This window comes from Bos indicus x Bos taurus, chromosome 15, assembly GCF_003369695.1.
Source record: "Bos indicus x Bos taurus breed Angus x Brahman F1 hybrid chromosome 15, Bos_hybrid_MaternalHap_v2.0, whole genome shotgun sequence".
In the NCBI taxonomy this organism is placed as follows: Eukaryota; Metazoa; Chordata; class Mammalia; order Artiodactyla; family Bovidae; genus Bos; species Bos indicus x Bos taurus.
In genome coordinates, this window is record NC_040090.1 from 59,834,105 (window position 1) to 59,856,984 (window position 22,880).

Sequence of the window (22,880 nt, forward strand, 5' to 3'; positions counted from 1 at the left end):
ATAAATAGATAAAATTACTTTAAAAAAAAGCACTGCCGTACAGAAATTGAATGCTCATCCTGTTTCTGGGAACCAGCGCCTCCAACAGTGTATTGAAGGAAGCCTCCCCTCCCGTGGCCACTGGCTTGGGCACCAGGCTGCTCACAGACATGCCTCTGCTCTGGGCTCCCTGTGGAATGCAGCCTGACTCCAAGGTGTCAGCGGTGCTCTCTGATCAACAATACATGTCCTGGAGCCACAGACAGACTGCACGTTAGCAGGAACCAACGGGCACCCGAAGCATTTGATTCAGTGTCAGCAGCAGCGTGTACATCAGGCCCAGGTGGAACGTGTATTTAGATCTTTGTTCCTCCTTCTGCCGTATCTGTCCCCAACCCCGTGCTGGGCAGCCAGGATGGGGACACAGCAGGTGATTAGATTAAGAGGAAGCTGGCCTTTTGCTGTCAGGACCCTGGAGAGTCCAACGTGGGCAGGAAACTGGGCTCTGAATTTTACATCATTGCCTGAAGGTTGTTGAAGGACACCAAGGTGACTTGACTGCTCAATTCGGAGTTGGATATCTGGCGCGGAGTAAGAGAACATGAGCCATCATTGTGCTCGTAGTGGGAACGGGGGAGTCGTGGAGGCTGAGAGAGGTCAAGGGGGCCGAGAACTGACCTGGAGAGTCACTCAGTCTACTTTGTCTTCCAGAGTTGCAGAAATGTTCCTGAGTTCGGCTCCCTGCCTCACCAAGCACGATCTGTGACTCTTCTCAAGATTCTGCTCCCGAGGGCCAGGGTGGAAGGCAACCCTGCTCCCCCCACCCCAGCAAACAACCCACCGTAGCCCCCACGGCAACAGAACCCTGGGAAAAGCTCCCAGAGCAAGAAATCGGTTCACTGCCCTCTCCGGCTGCCCTCAGCGTAAACCCTGAATGGAGAAGAAGCATGGCACGGAAGACAGCAAAGAAACGCGGATCTGTTCCCTGTGATTCAGGGAAGCCTCTCCTCCCTTTAACAATATTTTATGCCTGTGCTCATCATATTTAAAATGGAGCTAGGACACAGAAAAACTTGACCAGCGTTGAGAAGACAATATTTAGGTTAGAGGGTGGTGTGTAGCTACAAACAGCGGCTGCGCTGTGCAGAGAGGGGGAGCCAGTGTGTGTGCGCGCCCTCCCACACTCTGGCTTACCTGCCCCTTCTCCCGTCTTTGTTTTTCTCCTCCGTGCAGTGTAGGTAATGGTGTGTGCAGCCTTCTCCGGAGTGCTTGGTAGGTGACTGTGTTCCACCTTGCACGTGCTACTCCCTCACATTTCCCTTTAATGCTCTCCATTATTCGGGCTGCATTAATAATGTTTGCAGGCTGATATCTTTAAAATTAATGAGGTGTTTACTCTGAGCCAAGAAACTCATTGAAATTAAAAAAGCTTTCTTTTCCGCACCCCCCTCCCTTTCCCTCGGTAAAAAAGTGGACAAACAAGCCACAGTGTAAGCTTTGCTAAAAAAACAAGTAGAAGAGGCAAGGACTCAAGCCCTACCGCAAGGAAGGCATGAATTGGGATTAGCTGGTACCCAGCATTATACATCAGTCAGGTTCAAATCACAGCTGTATTTAAGAGGCCTTGTTTTAACAAGTGCTTTACTAGAAAACTGCATACCACACCTTTTAACCAATGGAGGGTTTTTGTGCCCTCAATAATCACTTATTTCACCACCACCATCCTCCTTAGCAGGTAATTATCCATTGTAACCATAGCACCTTGGTGTAGTCTAAATTTTCCCTTCTTGTCCAAAAGGTTTGTTTCTAGGAGAATTCAGCTGTGCTTAATCCTGACCTGTCTGTAGTCTCTAGCTCTCAGGCAGATTACCTGGTCTGAAGGACCCTCCCACCCCCAGCTACCACCATCACTAGCTGACTTTGTGCAGAAAAGCAGGGCTGAACGCAAATGACAAGTCTACTGGCTGCAGAAACTTGCTGCAGACCACATGTCAGGATGGTTTGTCAGGCGGGAAGGAGGAACGGTGCCTCTGGACTGCAAAGCAGCAGGCTTCACTGTCCTGCTCCCCACTGCCCGCTCCAGGCACCCAGTGGACGCACTTCCCCAGGAACAATACACCCAAAAGCACTCCTGGTGGCGTATCTGAGAAGTCTGGGTTTTTATCAGGTCCTTGCTGAGCAGTTGTACTTCTCAGATCTGGAAACCACCAGTGGTCTCTGAGGATCCTCCTGATGACAGGTTAGCTAATCCCTCAAGATACTTAAGTTAATAATATGGTAATTTTATGCATTTGCATCTGGAATAATTAATAATTTACTTAATGTCACACAGGACATTCATATTGAAGAGATGTTTTTCTCCTAATTTTGGTTGCTGTGTGTGGGTTTCTTCTTTCTTTTTCCTTCTCAGTAGCAGTTAGAAGTGAGAATGTTATATGTGCTGAAAGGTGTGAGGACTCCTGCTGCAGTGGCTGGTTCAGGGCTCTGTGTCTGAAAACCATCCTCTTTATGTTCATGTATGGAACCACTCCAGCAGGAGTCCAGGATCTACGGCTGAACCTCTGGTCTCAGATGCAAACGGATGTCTGGAGCCATCTGAATCAGCTGTGCTTAGGGGATACGAATGAGAAGATGCAGGAGAGCAGAGATTGCTCAGCCTGATAGGGAAGGTGAAAGACTGCAGAGAAGCAGGCAATGGGGACAGGAAGAGGGGTGGAACCTACATTGAACTGAATCTGTGCAAAATCTCCAGCGCTGTTCTGCAGGATGCTGTAGGTTGAGGACACAGAAAGAAGTTCCCACTCACTGTCATTCAAAAATGCCTTTTGGTCATGTGTAATGTCTTCTGTGCTTCTCAGGAAGGCCAGGTCTACATCTTCCACTGAAAATAACAGAAACAGTTGATTTCCCATAGAAACAGGCACCAAAGACAGCCCACTTTTCTAATTCCCAATTAAAACCCTTCCTTTTAATTCTTGCTCCCATATGGACAGTCTTACTGAGATGGGGTTCAATATACCATTTTGAATTAGGGGTAATGATGAGGAACAAAAACTTTCTGGTCGTGAAAAAAAAAAGCAGCTATGAACTTAGGGTTTGCACTCCATTCTATAGAACGAGAATTCTATAATGTTCTCAATGGCAATGGAGGCCTAATATTGTGTTTTCAAATCAACAGCAGCAAAGGGCCCTATCTCTGGGCACAATATTGTGGTTAGTCTGAATTGCACCAGGAGCCAAATAACTGCAAGAAGATTTTAGATTTATAAAAAATCAGTTATGTGCAAAAATAAAATCAATTGAGGGACCACATAACATAATTTCACCTTTGCGTGCCCACCCAGCACAAGTGTATTTGCCCACTAGCAGACTGCACCTCTCATGACTTACCTGTGTGCAGAATGCTACTGAAGGTTAGGCTGCAATTCTGGACATCAAATGGAAAAGCATATGTCTCCAAATTGCATGCAGAGACCACCTGGATGGGCTTGGAGTGTTTAATGGTCCCAGATGAGTTCACATAGACATAGGGAAGGTCAGGTGATCTTTCAATGTCCACACTGTGAGAAACACAAGAGATCTTGTGGTTACAGAGTGAGCTTTCATCATTCTAATACATAAACAGAACTGATCATGAGATGGTTCAGTTCAGTGCAGTCGCTCAATCGTGTCCGACTCTTTGCGACCCAGTGAATCGCAGCATGCCAGGCCTCCCTGTCCATCACCAACTCCCGGAGATCACTCAAACTCACGCCCATTGAGTGATGACATCCAGCCATCTCATCCTCTGTCGTCCCCTTCTCCTCCTGCCCCCAATCCTTCCCAGCATCAGAGTCTTTTCCAATGAGTCAACTCTTCACATGAGGTGGCCAAAGTACTAGAGTTTCAGCTTATCATCATTCCTTCCAAAGAACACCCAGGACTGATCTCCTTTAGAATGGACTGGCTGGATCTCCTTGCAGTCCAAGGGACTCTCAAGAGTCTTCTCCAACACCACAGTTCAAAAGCATCAATTCTTCGGCGCTCAGCTTTCTTCACAGTCCAACTCTCACATCCGTACATGACCATTGGATAAACCATAGCCTTGACTAGATGGACCTTTGTTGGCAAAGTAATGTCTCTGCTTTTCAATATGCTATCTAGGTTGGTCATAACTTTCCTTCCAAGGAGTAAGCGTCTTTTAATTTCATGGCTACAATCACCTTCTGCAGTGATTTTGGAGCCCCCCAAAATAAAGTCAGCCACTGTTTCCACTGTTTCCCCATCTATTTCCCATGAAGTGATGGGACCAGATGCCATGAGCTTCGTTTTCTGAATGTTGAGCTTTAAGCCAACCTTTTCACTCTCCTCTTTCACTTTCATCAAGAGGCTTTTGAGTTCCTCTTCACTTTCTGCCACAAGGGTGGTGTCATCTGCATATCTGAGGTTATTGATATTTCTCCCGGCAATCTTGATTCCAGCTTATGCTTCTTCCAGCCCAGCCTTTCTCATGATGTACTCTGCATATAAGTAAAATAAGCAGGGTGACAGTATACAGCCTTGACGTACTCCTTTTCCTATTTGGAACCAGTCTGTTGTTCCATGTCCAGTTCTAACTGTTGTTTCCTGATCTGCATATAGGTTTCTCAAGAGGCAGATCAGGTGGTCTGGTATTCCCATCTCTTTCAGAATTTCCCACAGTTTATTGTGATCCACACAGTCAAAGGCTTTGGCATAGTCAATAAAGCAGAAATAGATGTTTTTCTGGAACTCTCTTGCTTTTCCATGATCCAGCAGATGTTGCCAATTTGATCTCTGGTTCCTCTGCGTTTTCTAAAACCAGCTTGAACATCTGGAAGTTCATGGTTCACATATTGCTGAAGCCTGGCTTAGAGAATTTTGAGCATTGCTTTACTAGTGTGTGAGATGAGTGCAATTGTGCAGTAGTTTGAGCATTCTTTGGCATTGCCTTTCTTTGGGATTGGAATGAAAATTGACCTTTTCCAGTTCTGTGTCCACTGCTGAGTTTTCCAAATTTGCTGGCATATTGAGTGCAGCACTTTCACAGCATCATCTTTCAGGATTTGAAATAGCTCAACTGGAATTTCATCACCTCCACTAGCTTTGTTCGTAGTGATGCTTTCTAAGGCCCACTTGACTTCACATTTCAGGATGTCTGGCTCTAGGTGAGTGATCATACCATCGTGATTATCTTGGTTGTCGAGATGTTTTTTGTACAGTTCTTCTGTGTATTCTTGCCACCTCTTTTTAATATCATCTGCTTCTGTTAGGTCCATACCATTTCTCCAGTATGGACCATATATCATCTGGTTTCCGGTAGTGACCATATATCATCCCAGACTAGCCCAGAAGTGCAAAGACTGAATCACATTGTCCATGAGACAGTCACCTGGCAAATGTGGGTTCAGCGATGACAGCCTCATGGGTCAACTCACTTGCTACTGTTAAAACATAGACATAATCCATGGGTAACATCAAGCATTAGCAATCAAATCTTTATCTTAAAGGGCTTCCCAGGTGGCGCTATTGGTAAAGAACCTGCTTGCCAATGCAGGAAATGGAAGAGATTCAGGTTCAATCTCCGGGTTGGGAAGATCCCCTGGAGGAGGGCATGGCAACCCACTCCAGTACTCTTGCATGGAGAATTCCATGGACAGAGGAGCCTGGTGGGCTACAGTCCATGGGATTGCAAAGAGTTGGACACGACTGAAGGGACTTAGCATGCATGTACACACTGTATTTTAAATGATGTCAACTCACGGTTTTGATACTGCTAACCTGAATGCTCCCAACAATACAGCTCCTCTTCAAGTTGAGAGACAAAAAATAATAACAATGTCTGAAAGGAAGCAGCAACTGGTTTGAGTATTCTAAGCAGTCTACACCCCACAGAAACACACCCGAACACACTTACTACTCATTTATGATGATATCAGGGGCCCAGATGGCACTTAGAGGTAGAGAGATCTCTCTAATCTCATCAAACATGCTGGAGTTCCAGGATAAAAACTCATCATCCCAAACCTGTAGCCAAAAAGAAAATGTCACAAAGAGGTAATGTCAGCTCCATCAAAGAACTGAAGAGGAATTTAGATGAGTAACTCAATTGATCAGCCTGTTGCTACTATCTGTTAGGGGAGAGGACTTCTCATCCAACTCCTAAAGATGTTTGCCCTAATCAGAAACAACAGCCATATATCTTACTTGGATTCTAATAAATCAGGTCTGCTGCAGATGTAAGGAAATTTAAAAGGAAAGATAATATTTATTCCTGGGACTTCGCTGGCAATCCAGTGGTTAAGACTTAGAGCTTTCACTGCAGGGGGCATGAGTTTGATCCCTGGTCAGGGAAATAAGACCCCACATGCCACATGATGCAGCCAAAAAAAGGAAAAAAAGGATAATATCTATTCTTTCAAATAATTACATTTTTCAGCAGATCAATTTCAGGAGTCCAGCATGCATAGAAGGAAAAAAAATAATCATTTACCTCACGATACCATATGCTTGTCTTTAATTTTTGATTCTGTGTATCCTGCAAAGCAAAAATTAAATACACAGCAAATCTTAGAGAGTCAGTAAATCAAAGCCCAATTCAACAGTATGACAATTCAGAGGAAGAAAATTGCATCCAGGTAAATAATGCTGATTTTAAAAACATCACCTTGACTCTTTAAGATCTGAGTATTCCCAGTTATTTATTACATACACCTGTTGCTATAAGCTTTACTGTATTATCTATGACAAAATGATGCTTTAACCACACTTGACATGTTAAATGATTTGCTAATCTCTTTCCTACTTTAATAGTTACTCTGCCATTAATCAGACTAAAACATGATATATAGTCATAGCCAATTCTGGACTAAAAAGATGAGACCAAGCTCTTATCTGTAATTAAGATGTTATTCCTAATCTTCGAATGAGTATTATTAATATTTCAATTGCCATTGGCAGCCTTTCCTGTTGTTACCTTATGTTTGGATTTCTCTGCTTATATAACAGATTGAATGAGCTTAATCCAAGTGAGGTATATTTTTGATGATATAAATAGATGTGATTCCCCATTCTGCAATGAATCAGTGATTAAAAAAGCAAAGACCACCCCCCCAAACAAAAAAAAAAATCCTCTTCATTAAATTTTTTTCCTATTGAATCTAGTAAAAAAACAAAAACATGCTATAGTTACTATGTTCTTAGGGATTAAAAGGAATATTTCATACCACATTCAAACATTAACTCAAAATGGATCATAAACCTAAATGTAAGAGCTAAAACTACAAAACTCTTAGAACAAAACATAGGAGTAAATATTCATGACTTTGAATTAGGCAATAATTTCTTAGATAAGACACCATAAGCACAAGCAACAGAAGAAGAAGTAAATGGGACTTCATCAAAATTTAGAACTTTTGTGCTTTAAAGTCAAATGACAGGAAGTCGATGACAACCCACAGTGTGGGAGAAAATACTTGCAAATCACACAGCTAGTAAGAGGTTTGTATCTAGAATATATAAAGAACTCTTACAACTCAACAATAAAGATAAGTAACCAAAATTTAAAACAAGCATCAAAGAACATAATATAGTGAGAAGGAAACTCATGGAATGTGAGAAAATATTTGTGAATCATATAGCTGATAAAGGGTTATTATCCCAAATATTAAAGAACTTCTACAACTCAAAACCAAAATCCTTATTTAAGAATGGACAAAAGACTTGAACAGACGATTTGTCCAAAGTAGATATTCAAATGCCAATAAACACAGGAAAATATGCTCAGCATCACGGCTATGGACCAAACTGTGTTCTTCCAAAATTCATATGTGGCTGTATTTGGAGACAGGACTCTCAGGAGATAACTAAGGTAAAATGAGGTCACAAGGGTGGGCCCTCATGCAAGAGGCTTGGTGGCCTTAGAGAAAGAGGAAGAGAGAATGATCTCTTTTTCCTCCATATGAAGACACAGTGAGAAGGCAGCCATCTGCAAGCTGGAAAGACAACTTTTACTAGGAACCAAACTGGCCAGAACTTTGATCTTGAACTTCCCAGATTCCCAAACTGTGAGAAATAAATTTCTGTTGTCTCAGTCACCATGTCTATGATATTTGTTAAGGCAGTCAGAGTCAGAGCTGGCTTATATAATCTCTAATCACTAGGGAAATACAAATTGAAACCCACAATGAAATACCATTTCACTCTCATTAGGATGGCTACTTTGTTTTTTAAGCAGAAAATAAGTGTTGGTGAGGATAATTGGAATTCTTGTGCACTGTTGTTGGGAATGTAAAATGGTGCAGCTGCTGTGGACAACAGTGTGCTGTTCGTAAAAACTTAAAAATAGGACTACTACGTGGTCCAGCAATTCCACTCCTTGGCGTTTACCCAAAAGAACTGAAAACAAGAACTAGGTCAGATATTTGCACATCCGTGTTCACGGCAGCATTATTCACAGTTGCCAAGGGGTGGAAGCAACACAAGTGTCCATCAATGGAGGAATAAATGAACAAAAAGTAGTGCATACATACAATGTAATATTTACTCAGTCTTTAAAAGAAAGGAAATTCTGACACATGCTACAATATGGATGAAACTTGAAGACTTTATGCTGAGTCACAAAGTAAGCCAGTCACAGAAGGACAAGGTGATTCCACTATACACTAGGTACTTAAACCAGTCAAATTCAGAGAGACAGAAAGTAGAATGATGGAGTGTTTCCCAGGGGCTGGGAAACGGGGAGTTAGTGTTTAATGGGTATAAAGTTTCAGTTTCAGAAGATGAAGAGTTCTGGAGATGGACGGTGGTGATGATTGCACAACAATGAGCATGTACTTAGTGCCATTGAACTGTACACTTAAAAAATGATTAAGATGGTAAATTTTATATTATGTGTATTTTACCACAACAAAAATAATTATTTAGGGACTTCTCTAGCAGTCTAGTGATTAAGACTCTGAACTTCCAAAGCAGGAGGTATGGGTTTGAATGAACAGGGAACGAAGATCCCACATGCTGTGCGGCCAAAAAAAATTTTCAAATGACTACCCAATGTTCTGTAATGACCTAAATGGGAAAAGCATCTGAAAAAGAATAGGTATGTATATGTATAGCTGAACCATTTTGCTGTATACCTGAAACGAATATAATATTGTAAATCAAGTATACTCCAATACAAATTTGAAAAAAAAAAATGAGCAAAGGACTTGAATAGATATTTCTCCAAAAGAGATATACAAATGTGGCCAATTAGCACTTGAAAAGATGTTCAACATCATTAGTTATTAGGGAAATGCAATTCAAAACCACAATGAGATACCACTCTACCCCATTAGGAGGAATAAAATTAAAATAACAAGTGTTAGGAAGAATGTTGAAAATTGGAGCCCTCATACATTGTTAGTGGGATTTTAAAGTTGTGCAGCCACTTTGCAAAATAATATGGTAGTTCCTTAAAATGTTAAATATAGAGTTACCATATGACCTAGCAATTCCACTCCTAAGTGAATAATCAAGAGACTTGAAAGCAAGTCCACACACTCAAAAATACCTGTACAGAAAAAAAAAAAGCAAACCTGTACAGGAATGTTCACAGCAGTTAAAAAGTGAAAATAAGCCAATGCCCATCAACTGATGAATGGATAAACAAAATTAGTATATATCCATTCAATAGAATATTTTCCAGCACTAAAAAGTAATGAAATATGATATATGCTACGATATAGATGAACCTTGAAGACATTATGCTAAATGAAAGAATTCGGTCACAAGAGGCCATTTATTGTAAGATACCATTTATATGAAATGTCTAGAATGGGCAGATCTATAGAGGTAAAAATTAGATTAGTGTTTGCCTAGGGCTGGTGGGGATGGGATGCAGGATGTGACTGCTAACGGTATGAAGGCTCTTTTTGAAGTGATGAAATGCTCTGAAGTTAGATAGTGGTGATGGTTGCACAGCTCTGTGAATATACTAAAACCACTGAATTGTATACTTTAAATACATGAATTTCGTAGTTGGGTTGTACATCAATAGAGCTGCCATTTAAAAAATGTATGAATAGAGAAAAAGGAAACCATCTTTGAAAACATTTCCAGGGAATGTATAAGTAAGGAGGCTGATATAGACTGCAGATAAATCCATTTCTTCCCATGGGCTTCCCTGATAGCTCAGTTGGTAAAGAATCTGCCTGCAATGCAGGAGACCCCAGGTCGATTCCTGGGTCAGGTAGATTCCCTGGAGACGGGACACGGTACACACTCCAGTATTCTTGGGCTTCCTTTGTGCTGGTAAAGAAGTCACCTGCAATGCAGGAGACCTGGGTTTGATCCCTGGATGGGGAAGATCCCCTGGAGAAGGGAAAGGCTACCCACTCCAGTATTCTGGCCTGGAGAATTCATGAACTGTATAGTCCACGGGGTCCCAAAGAGTTGGACACGAATGAGCAACTTTTTCACTTTCACAATCCATCATTAAAAGTTGCATCATTCAAAGAGAATAGAGATATAGAAAATCCAAGATGAAAATATGTAAAATAAAATGTGAAACGCTTCTGCTGATTTTGGTTCAAAGGTATAGAGTCATTTAACTAACATTTGTACTTCTGTAATATTAAGTATAATATCAATTTCAGTAAAACAATGGAGCTGGGGAGTTATGGCATGAAAGCAAATAACAGGTCCATTTTCTTCCCTAGAACAAGATACATTAAATTAATTATCCAGTGAATTATCCAACCACATCAAAGATAGATGATGTTTGTGCATGGGGCCAAGACTACCACTGTCCTCAATCCAGGCTGGGTGGGGCTGCTGCTGCTGCTGCTAAGTCGCTTCAATCATGTCTGACTCTGTGCGATCCCATAGATGGCAGCCCACCAGGCCTCCCTGTCCCTGGGATTCTCCAGGCAAGAACACTGGAGTGGGTTGCCATTTCCTTCTCCAATGCATGAAAGTGAAAAATGAAAGGGAAGTTGCTCAGTCATGTCCGACTTTTCGCGACCCCATGGACTGCAGCCTACCAGGCTCCTCCATCCATGGGATTTTCCAGGCAAGAGTACTGGAGTGGGGTGCCATCACCTTCTCCTCTCTTTGGAGGGGGTGCACCTGGAATTGTGCAATACTCAATACTATATAGGTGTGCACAGGGGGTGGCATAGTTTGAAAGAGAAACAATAAACTTTTAAAGTTCCCCCTTTCTACAATCAAGAAAGCAAGTTGTTATTGCATAAATATTTCTAGGTACCTTTAGAAAAAAAGGATGGTTCAAAGATACAGTAACCCTGTTATAGTTGTTCAACAAAGGCTAGCCTGAGTGAACTTACTCTACAGATTTTTATGAACTTCAAACAGATACTTGGGAAAGGCAGGTTTTAAAATGGTATACAGTTATCCCTCAGTATCCATGGGGGATTGGCTCCAGTGGCTCCAAAACCTTCTTGGTTATCACAATCTACAGATACTCAAGTTCCTTATGTGTAAAATGGAGAAGTATTTGCATATAACCTCCACACATTCTCCTGTATACTTTAAATCATCTCTGTGCTGTAATTGCTTATTTGCTTTGGTTGTGTCCGACTCTTTGCGACCCCATGGGCTGTAGCTCACCAGGCTCCTCTGTCCATGAGACTCTCCAGGCAAGAATACTGGCATGGGTTGCCATGCCCTCCTCCAGGGGATCTTTCTGACCCAGGGATTGAACCCACGTCTCTTGTGTCTCTTGCACTGGCAGATGGGTTCTTTACCACTAGCACCGCCTGGGAAGCCCAAATCGTCTCTAGAATACCCATAATTACCCAATACAATATAAATGCCATGTAAATAGTTGTCAGTGCACAGCAGGCAAATTCAAGTTTTATTTGCTGGAACTTTCTGGAATTTAAAAAATATGTATATTTTTGGTCTAACGGTTAGGACTCCATGCTTTCACTTTGGAGGGCCCACATTCAATCCCTGTCAGGGAACTAAGATCCCACAAGCTGCTGGGCATGGCTAAATAAATAAATAAAAATATTTTTGATGCAGAGTTGGTTCAATCCACAAATATCTGCAATCTCCAAAGATATGGAGGACTGATTGTACAAAGTGAAAGCACTGAATTCACAGCATTTCCCCAAGAAACAGCTTGGAAGAGGGACAGAGGGGACTCCCAGACAATATCAGCTCTGTGAGGCTCAGGGTGGAGAGCTTACCTGTGGCCAAAGAATCAAAACATAAAATAGGAGCAACATTGAAACAAATTCAATAAAGACTTAAAAAAATAAGACCTCTAGTGAGAGCTCCGGGTTGGGCACACCTCTTTCTTCCAAGTTCCACTGGCTGAGACAGCCTGAAATGGATCATGTCTCACCCACGAAAGCACGAAAAGACTTCGTTCTAGGCTTAGTTGCTTCCTAGGTGGCTCAGTGGTAAAGAATCCTCTTGCCAATCCAGGAGACACGGGTTTGATCCCTGGGTCGGGAAGATGCCCTGGAGGAGAAAAATGGCAACCCACTGCAGTATTCTTGCCGAGGGAGTCTGAAAGAGTTGGACACTACTGAGCGTCTGAGCGTATATAGGCTTAGTTCCAATCAACCAGGGAGAAATCATCATAGGGAGAAAAAGTCCGAAATGTAGTTTCCATTACCAAGTAATACAGCTTTTCACTACTCTCTCCTAACAAATACACTTTTACATCTAGGAAGTGTCGGGACCAGTTTCTTCCCCACTGTGAGTCTTGTTGACTCAGTCACAGGGCTGGAGAGGAAGGTCTCCATATCCTAATGTTTCCTTTCCACCGTCATTGTACCCAGTTTGGTTCTGTTAACTGCCATGTTGATGCCTTTGCTTGTTTTTCTCTTCCTGTCCAGCCCTTTGTCATGTTACACATAATAATAGTGTTAAGGATTTTTTTTCCTAACATCTTAGAGGGGGTGTCTGGGAGGATTGGTTATTCAGCCCTAAAGAACACAATGTCAAAAAGAAGTTTGAGGCTAAAACTGAAGTCTTTTTTTTTTTTTTGTCAAGAGAAACAAGTTTCTCAATGCCAGCTGGTGAACATAATTGGTTCTCTGGTGGCATTATTCACAGCTTTTCCCTCTGTGTATCTCTCTCTTTTTTTTTTCTTTAGATACCTTCCATCCTGCTTGTTAAAAGCAAAGGATATTTCAGAGAATTGGAATTCATTAGTCTTCCTAACAGAGGGAGTCTATTTAGATCTAAATTGGTGGTTAGCAAATATACAGATAATTCCCGCACATTCTTATTTATCTTTCCCAGTTCTGAAGACTATAGAAACAGATGCCTCAACGTCTGGCTGGGAGGCTCTAGTCAATGGACTGGAATACAAAGGTATCTGTGATTCGGAATTGACAAAACTCAATAGAAACAAATGGAAACTCTTCACTGTTGAGTAGATTATCTCTATAATCAGATTTCCCTAAGGTACTCATAATACCCAGAAATTCTAAGACGAGACTGTAGTCTTTCATGTAAATAAAACAGGAGGCAAAACATTATAATGGAAGTGAGGTGCAGTGATGAAAGCTGGGCTGAAAGCTCTTCACTCTAAACAAAAGTTGCCAGCAGTTCAGCTGCTGGCAGATGCATCCAGCAAGTTATCTATTCACATTGGGAATGTCCTTGCCTGAGCAGAATCTGTGAGCAATTTTCATCAAGTTCTTCAAACCAGTCATGCCTCTGGAATGAACCTTAGGATCAGCCCACCTGAATGTAATATAGACATTTGCAAAGCATATTAGACTAAGTCATTCATAAAGATGATTCTAGAATTGAATTCACATATCCTAATTAACTGATTAAGCAAATATCTACACAGCTAGCTTTGAAGGAAGATGTGTGTGTGTGTGTGTGTGTGTGAGTGAAGTCACTTCAGTCATTTCCAACTCTTTGTGACCCTATGGACTGTAGCCCACCAGGCTCCTCTGTCCATGGGATTCTCCAGGCAAGAATACTAGAGTGGGTTGCCATGCCCTTCTCCAGGGGATCTTCCTGACCCAGGGATTGAACTGGCATCTCTTATGTCTCCTGCCTTGGCAGGCAGGCTCTTTACCACTGAGCCACCTGGGAAGCCCGAAGTAAGATATATTGTCCTGGATATTGTGGTAAATAGGATCATGAGTTTGAAAACCCTTCCCTCCAGTAGCTAGTTTTAAATAGTGTTATTATTATTATTATTATTACTGTTGATATAGGTTATGTTTAAATCTTTATTGAATTTGCTACAATATTGCTTCTGTTTTACGTCTTTTTTTTGGCCACGAGGCACGTGGATCTTAGCTCCCCCAGGTATTGAACTGGCACCCCCTGCATTGGAAGGTGAAGTCTGAACCACTGCGTCACCAGGGAAGTCCCTCAAGTAGCTATTAATACATTAGGGTGTGAGACATTTTGGGCTTGCCAGATGGCTCAGTGGTAAAGAATCCGCCTGCCATGCAGGAGATGGTGGTTCAATCCCTGGGTTGATAAGATCCCCTGGAGAAGGAAATGGCAACCCACTCTAGTGTTGTTGCCTGGAAAATTCCAAGGACAGAGGAGGCTGGTGGGCTTCAGTTCATGGTGTCGCAAAGAGCTGGACACAACTTAGTGATGAAACAGCAGCAGCATAGTATGTGTCATTTTAACTGTCAACCATGTGCATAGAGAAATACACATACTTCACTGTATTCAAAGGAAGGAGACATTGCTGCCAGATTGGAGAACTGAGTAAAATCTCTTTTAGGAGCTGAGATTTGACGGTTCTAATCTTTTGTAGATGGAGAATGATAAAGAAGACACATTCAGTTGAGGAAACAGCAGAATGAACAGCATACAGACAGGATCCAAGAAGTTCAGGTTCATTGTAACATTGAGTACACGTAGAAGATAAAGTCAAGACAGGAGATAGGGAAGAAACTAGAGGGGTGGAATGTAAGATTTTTCCATATTTCAGAAGACAAGTTTTCCATATCCAGTAAAAGGATATGTCTAACATATTCTTGTAAAAAACAGTATATTTCACAACAGTGGAGTAAAGCATTATCTTTGAAAAAATAACAGTGTTCTCCTTACCTATCATAATGGATATGATTTGTTTTCTCTTATCAGGGTAGGAAGAGTTAGACCAAAAATTCAAATTCAATACCTTCAACTAGTTCAGACAAGTGAAACATTTTTTAAAAAACCACTATTTCAAAAGATATTAATAATTCTCATCTCTTGATGTGATTGTCATGTAAGCGATCTAAAACTGTCAGTTGCCCTGAGGTACTGGGTAGGCAACAAGGAGTGGAGTGGCATGAATTGTACTGTTCTCGAAGCTTTGGCCTACAGGGCATTTCTTTGCACTTATGTGGACAGATTTGGATTCCAGATGTCATGTGGGCAGCTAAGCATTGCCAGACCAGAAGCTCCAAGTTCACTGTCATTGATGGAGTGATGCATTAAGTTCTTGCAGAGGCCTAGTGTTTTTATAGTTTACAGCAATGATAATCCCAGGCTTTAAGGGTGTCAAATTATTTGGTGAATGTTAACTAATTTGCCCTGGTTTTCAGTAATTCTTTTGGTGATTATTGTTTTTTTTTTTTTAATAAACACTAAACTTCTAAAAAACAAAACAAAACAAAACTCAATTTGATATGGTTGTTCCAAGGGAAAATATTAATATAACGACTTTACTCCTTTCCCTTATCTCAAAATAAGCCTGTAAAGCCAAGTCTGAGCAATTCTACTTTACCTTCATCAATATGAAGTCAGAAAGTAGAAGGATGAGGAAAGACCTAGAAACCTGTCTTCGTCTCTTACTCAAAGCTGATGTTATCCCTGTGTTGGAGTTTCATGTAACATGGTTCATATCATGTCTTTTTCAAATCATGCTTCTCCCATTGGACAATGTCCAATAAACAATACAGACATAATAACCTACTGACAACTAAATAGCGAGGACTAATGAAATACGCCAAAGTCTTTGACTGTGTGGATCATAATAAACTGTGGAAAATTCTGAAAGAGATGGGAATACCAGACCACCTGACATGTCTCTTGAGAAACCTATATACAGGTCAGGAAGCAACAGTTAGAACTGGACATGGAACAACAGACTGGTTCCAAATAGGAAAAGGAGTACATCAAGGCTATATATTGTCACCCTGCTTATTTAACTTCTATGCAGAGTATATCATGAGAAAGGCTGGGCTGGAAGAAGCACAAGCTGGAATCAAGATTGCTGGGAGAAATATCAATAACCTCAGATATGCAGATGACACCACCCTTATGGCAGAAAGTGAAGAGGAACTCAAAAGCCTCTTGAGGAAAGTGAAAGAGGAAAGTGAAAAAGTTGGCTTAAAGCTCAACATTCAGAAAACGAAGCTCATGGCATCTGGTCCCATCACTTCATGGGAAATAGATGGGGAAACAGTGGAAACAGTGGCTGACTTTATTTTGGGGGGCTCCAAAATCACTGCAGATGGTGATTGCAGCCATGAAGTTAAAAGATGCTTACTCCTTGGAAAGAAAGTTATTGACCAACCTAGATAGCATATTCAAAAGCAGAGATGTTACCTTGCTAGCAAAGGTCCATCTAGTCAAGGCTATGGTTTTTCCAGTGGTCATGTATGAATGTGAGAGTTGGACTGTGAAGAAAGCTGAGCAATGAAGAATTGATGCTTTTGAACTGTAGTGTTGGAGAAGACTCTTGAGAGTCCCTTGGACTGCAAGGAGATTCAACCAGTCCATCCTAAAGGAGATCAGTCCTGGGTGCTCATTGGAAGGAATGATGCTGAAGCTGAAACTCCAATACTTTGGCCACCTCATGCAAACAGTTGACTTGTTGGAAAAGACCCTGATGCTGGGAGGGATTGGGGGCAGGAGGAGAAGGGGATGACAGAGGATGAGATGGCTGGATGGCATCACCGACTCGATGGACATGAGTTTGAGTGAACTCCAGGAATTGGTGATGGACAAGGAGGCCTGGCGTGCTGCAATTCATGGAGTCGAAAAGAGTCAGATGTGACTGAGCGACTGAACTGAACTGAATATCTCTTAAGTAAGTGAAGATGCAGCCCCATAAAATTGTCTCTAAAATTCTAGATCAACATCAAAATAGAAAAGAGATTTAAAGGAGTTTTCTATTGGAGCATTGTGTAAGACTACATTGTGGAGAGTAAGAGTGGGCATTTTCTGCCATTTGATTAAAAAGTATTTTCTAGGATCCTGGATATAGTGCTTTTACTAGTGCGAATGGGAAAGTAAAGCTGGATAAAGTGAAACTATTTGCTAAATGGGGGATTTTTTGTGTGTGCTCCATTTAAATGCACGTGCTTATGAGGAACTAATGAGTAGGGGTTTATCTAAGCTAGAGAAAAATTATGCTAAAATAACTTACATCAGATAAAAAATAATTTGAACCCTGTTATAACAGATAATTTATACTTTTACTTTAAACTATTTTCCATCTATTTCAATACCTGAATCTCAGTCAAAAAATCAGAGTCTGTAATTCATAGCATAGCACTCAAATATTAACGTAGAAAACCACCTCCATTAAAATAAATTAAAGAGAAATTATTGAATTATTTTAACAAACTACATTAAAATAATAACATTGTATTGTAGGATACATTATGTATGCAAATGTAAAGGGAACAGGTATGTGGAATTTTACTGTTGTAAGTTTTGTGTATTTTATGAACTATAATAACATTAATTCTAAGTACATTATATTAAGTTAATGATCGGTATGGAAACCCCTAAAATAACATCTAAAAATAATACACAGAGGGACTGCAAAAAAGTCAATTTGATTTTACAGGAACTAAAATCAAATATTAAAAAATATTTAGTTTATCCCAAATAAGGCAGGATAAGAGGAGCAGAAAACAGATGAGACAGCTAGAAAACAAATAGCAAGATGGTATTCATAAATGGATAAAACACTCCAATTAAAATGCACAGGTTGACAGGTTAAAACAGCAGTACCCTGGAACTCAGCAACAAAAAGGAGTGAACAATTGATATACACACAGAGACCTGGGTGAACCTGAAGGGAATTCTACTGAATGAAAGAAGGCAACCTCAAAGGGAACATACTATGTGGTTCCACTTATATAGTAGTCTTCAAATAACACAATTATAAAGATGGAGGAGAGACCCATTGGTTGCCAGGAGTTGTCAGAAGAAAGGATTGTGTCTGTAAGTGAGCAGCATCAGGGAACCCTGTGGTGAAGATCGTGTAGATGGATGTGGTGGTAGTGGAGGTTACACAAAGCTACATGTATAATAAATTACAGAGAAACACACACACAAATACACATACACACAAAGAAGTATATGTAAGACTAGAGAAATCAGAATAAGCACCAATGTCAATTTTCTAGTATTGCTGCTATACCAAATTTATGTAAGATAAATACAGGGGGCATTGGGTGAAGGGTGGACAGAACCTCTCTATAAATTTACTTGCAACTTCCAATAAATTTATAATTACTTAAAAATAAAAAGTTGGGAAAAAGCAAGACCAAACTACTTGCTCTAAGAAATGACTTTAAATACAATGCCACAGATACTGAAAATAAAAGGAAGGCAAAATATATACCATGCAAAAAGTAAGCATAAAAAAAAAGCTTCAAGAAAAAAAGTATTACCAGAGGTAAAGAAGGGCATTTCATAATGGTAAAAGGTTCTATTTGTCAAGAAGACATAATCTTAAATGTATATGCATCTAATAACATGACAGAAAGGGACAAACCACAATTATAGTTGGGGATTTTTACACACCTCTCCATGAATTAATAGAACAACAACAAAAAACACTGAAGTTTTAAGAACCCTTAGCAATACTGTAAACATGTTTATTGAATTTATATTTATAGAACAGTGTACCCCTTCTATTCAACATTGTACTAGAGGTTTGAGCCAGTGCAATAAGCAATAAAAGAAAAGGTATAAAGATTGGAAAGAAAGAAGTACAACTTTCATTATCTACAGGCAACATGATCTTCTACATAGGAAATCTGAAAAAAAATCTACAAAAAGGCTCAAAATTTAATGTAATGGCAGGGTTAAGGCCAATATATAGAGATCATTTATATTTTGTATACTAGCAAGAAACAGAAACCTACAATTAAAATATCATTTATGATAGCATCAAAAATGTGCATTACTTAGAGATTAAATTTAACCAGATATGTACAAAACTGATGGAGAAGGCAATGGCACCCCACTCCAGCACTCTTGCCTGGAAAATCTCATGGACGGAGGAGCCTGGTGGGCCGCAGTCCATGGGGTCGCTAAGAGTCGGACAAGACTCAGTGACTTCACTTTCACTTTTCACTTTCATGCATTGGAGAAGGAAATGGCAACCCACTCCAGTGTTTTTGCCTGGAGAATCCCAGGGATGGGGGAGCCTTGTGGGCTGCCGGCTATGGAGTCGCAAAGAGTTGAACATGACTGAAGTGACTTAGCAGCAGCAGCAACAGTACAAAACTGAAAAATGCTAAACATTACACAAAGAATTAAAGAACTAAACAAGTGGAGAGATACAGTGTTGTCATGGATTAGAAGTTAAGATTCTGACTCTCCTTTAGTTGATCTATAGATTTCATGTAACCTCAATAAAAAATATGTCAGTCATAAAAACAGAAATGAGTGAACTAAGTGAATGAGTGAACTAAGTAAATGAATGAACATACATTCTTAAGTGTGTATGGAAATGCGAAGTACCTTGAAGAGTCAAAACAATTTTAAAACAGAAAATTACGTTTGGAAGACTCACACCACCTGATTTCAAGACTTCTGTAATGTGCAATAATTGACACAATATATTGATGTAAGTAAGGAGAAATATATTGACTAGCTGGACAGAATAGAATCCAGAAATAGACTAACACTCTACAAAGAACTCTTGCAACTCAATAATAAGAAAGCAAACAACTTTTTTTTTAAAAAAGTAAAAGATTTGAAAAAAAGGTAAAAGGTTTGAGTGAATACTTCATTTTAAAAGATAGATAGTTGACAAATAAGCACACAGAGAGATGTTCAACATCATTAGTCTTTAGTGAAATGAGTTTAAAACCACATTGAGATACCACCACAAAGCTAACAGAATGGTTACCGTTTAAAGAGATTGACAATATCAAGTGTGGTAATCATGTGGAGGAACTGAAATGCTCATAATTTGCAGGTGGAATGTACAATGTCCAGCCACTGTGGAAAGCAGTTTGACAGTTTCATTTGTAAAGTTAAAATTGCCTTATACAACTCAACAATCCCACTCGCAAGTATTTATCCAACAGAAGTAAAAACATATGCAAATGTTTATAGTGATTTTATTCAAAATTGCTCGAGCTCAGAAACAACTCACATGTCAAACAACTGGTAAACACATAAACAAATTGCAGTCCATTTGCACAATGGAATACTACTACTGATACATGGATCACACACACATACAACACAGCGTGGATGGATCTCAAAGGCGTTATTCTAAGTGACAGAAGCCAAAGGACAAAGAGGAAAACACAGTATGATTCCATGTATATGAGAAAGGCAAAAACATAGGGAGAAAAATAAAATCTGTGGTTGCCAGAGACTGGGGTCAGCGGGGGAAGGGATTGGCTTTAAAAAGATGAGTTTCAGTCTGTATAATTTATACCTCAAATTTTGAAATGCATCAAAATTTCATAAGATGCAGTTAAATTCGTGTTTGGAGGAAAACTTATAACTTTAAATGCTAAAAGTAGGAATGAAAATAGGTTTAAACTCAATAATACAACTTTCCATTTTAAGAAAGTAGACAAAGAAGGACAAATTAAGTGCCCAGCAAGCAGAATAAAGGAAATAAACATGAGTAGATAGAAGTGAAATAGAAACTGAAACGAAAATTCAAAAGCAACATTTGGTTCTTTAAAGAAAGAAATTGATAAACAATTTGACAATATTGGTCAAGGGAAATAAGAGAAAACACAAATTGCTAATATGAGGAATGAAAGAGGTAACATCACTGATGATCCTTTGGACATTAAAAGAATTAAAAGGGAATATTATGAGAAAATAAGTTTACAACTCTGATAAAACAGACAAATTCCTTGAAAAATATAAATTCCAAAAGTGACACAAGAATAGAAAATTTGAAAAATTGTATATTGTTAGTGAAATTGAATTTATATTTAAAAACCTTCCCACAAAGAAAACTCCAGCCCTAGATGGTTTTACTGGTGAATTCTATCAAACATTAGGGGAAAAAATTATCCGTATTAACACAATTCCTTCAGGAAACTGAGGAGGGAACACTTTTCATCTGGTTTTATAAAACCAACACCAAAAACAGACAACTACATTACAAGAAATAAAACCATAGCCCAATACTCCTCATTAACATAGATGCAACCTATCATAAGTAGGAATTCAAATTCAGAAATATATAAAAAGGTTAACATATCAGTATCAAGTAAAGTTTATTCTAGGAATGCAGGAGTGGTTTACCATTTGAAAATCAATCAAAAATAATTTACCATATTAACTGCATAAAATAAAAATCATATGACCATTCAAATTGATTGAGAAAAATATTGGTGTAATTCATAACATTCATGATTTTAAAAATATCTCTCAGTGTACAAAAATAGGAGGGGACTTCTTCAACTTGATAAAGATCATTTATGAAAAATCTATAACTAACACCATATTTAACGGTGAAAGATTTTTCCCTGAGGATGGAACAGATTACAGATATCTGCTCTTGTCCCTCCCATTAACACTGGTAGAGGTCTTGGACAATGCAGTAAGACAAGATAAGAAGAATAAAGGGCACACAGATTAAAAAAGGAAGTAGTAAAACTATTAGCAAATGAAATGATTGCATATATAGAAAATATTAATTTTAAAAGAACTACTGGATTAGTAAGTGAATTTTGCAAAGTCCCAGGATACAAAGTCAACATACAAAATTAATCCAGTTTCTTTATAATAGCAACAAATAAATAGAACATTTAAAATTTTAAGTAATATTTATAACAGCATCAAAAATACTATGGAAAAAGTTTAATAGAAACATGTACGAAACTTCTACATTAAAAATAATACACTGCTGAAGACCCAAATAAATGGAGAGAAATACCATATTCAACAATTGGAAAACTCAATATTGTTAAAATATCAATTCTCTCCTTAAATTTCTCTGTGGATTTCACAGCATTCCAAATAAACTCCCAGCAGGTTTTTTTAAGTAAAATGTGATAAGTTGAATATAAAATTTATTTGGAAGTACAAAGGTCCTAAGAAGTCAAACTATCTTAAAAATGAAGAATAAAGTTCAAGGACACATACTATCTGATTTCAAGATAACAAATAATCTGACACTTCTCAGTTAACTTAATTTTCAGTCAAGATACCAAAACAATTCAATGGAAAAAGGGAAACTTTTTTAAAAATGGTGCTGGAACAAATTCTAAATGCAAAAACAAAACACACATCAGCAACAATGAAAACCCTGACCTATACTTCACACCATTATACAAATTAATTCTCAACATATCATAGAATTAAATATAAGGAACTACAAACCATAAATCTTCTGAAAGAACATATAGGAAATGTTTTGATGAACGTGGAGTAGATTTCTTAAGACAATATCCAGAAAACACTACCATAAATAAAGGAACTGGTAAAATTGGACTTCATTAAATTTTAAAATTTTGTTCATCATAAGCTCCATTAGGGAAATGTGTAGGCAAGCCAGAGTGAGAATAAACATTCACAATACATAGATGACAAAGGACTTGTATTCAGAATACACAAGCAATTCCTATTCATCTATAATAAAAAAAACAACAACCAACACTATAAAAAAGAGGAAAAGACTTAAACAGATACTTCACTAGGAAAGATACACACGTGGTCAATAAGCACATTAGAAAAGAGTCCCTATTTAT

At 39.2% G+C, this 22,880-nt stretch overlaps 1 protein-coding gene across 1 annotated transcript in view; it reads right to left on the reverse strand.

Moving 5' to 3' along the window:
- The window catches only part of HTR3B (5-hydroxytryptamine receptor 3B), a 43,680-nt gene that overhangs the window by 12,645 nt on the left and 8,155 nt on the right, over positions 1-22,880 (reverse strand). Inside the window, exons 3-6 of the mRNA XM_027562122.1 lie at positions 6,470-6,514; positions 5,894-6,003; positions 3,370-3,539; positions 2,703-2,860 (exon numbers count right to left, since the gene is read on the reverse strand). Of these exons, the coding sequence (XP_027417923.1) occupies positions 2,703-2,860; positions 3,370-3,539; positions 5,894-6,003; positions 6,470-6,514 (483 nt within the window). The remainder of the gene's footprint in view (positions 1-2,702; positions 2,861-3,369; positions 3,540-5,893; positions 6,004-6,469; positions 6,515-22,880) is intronic.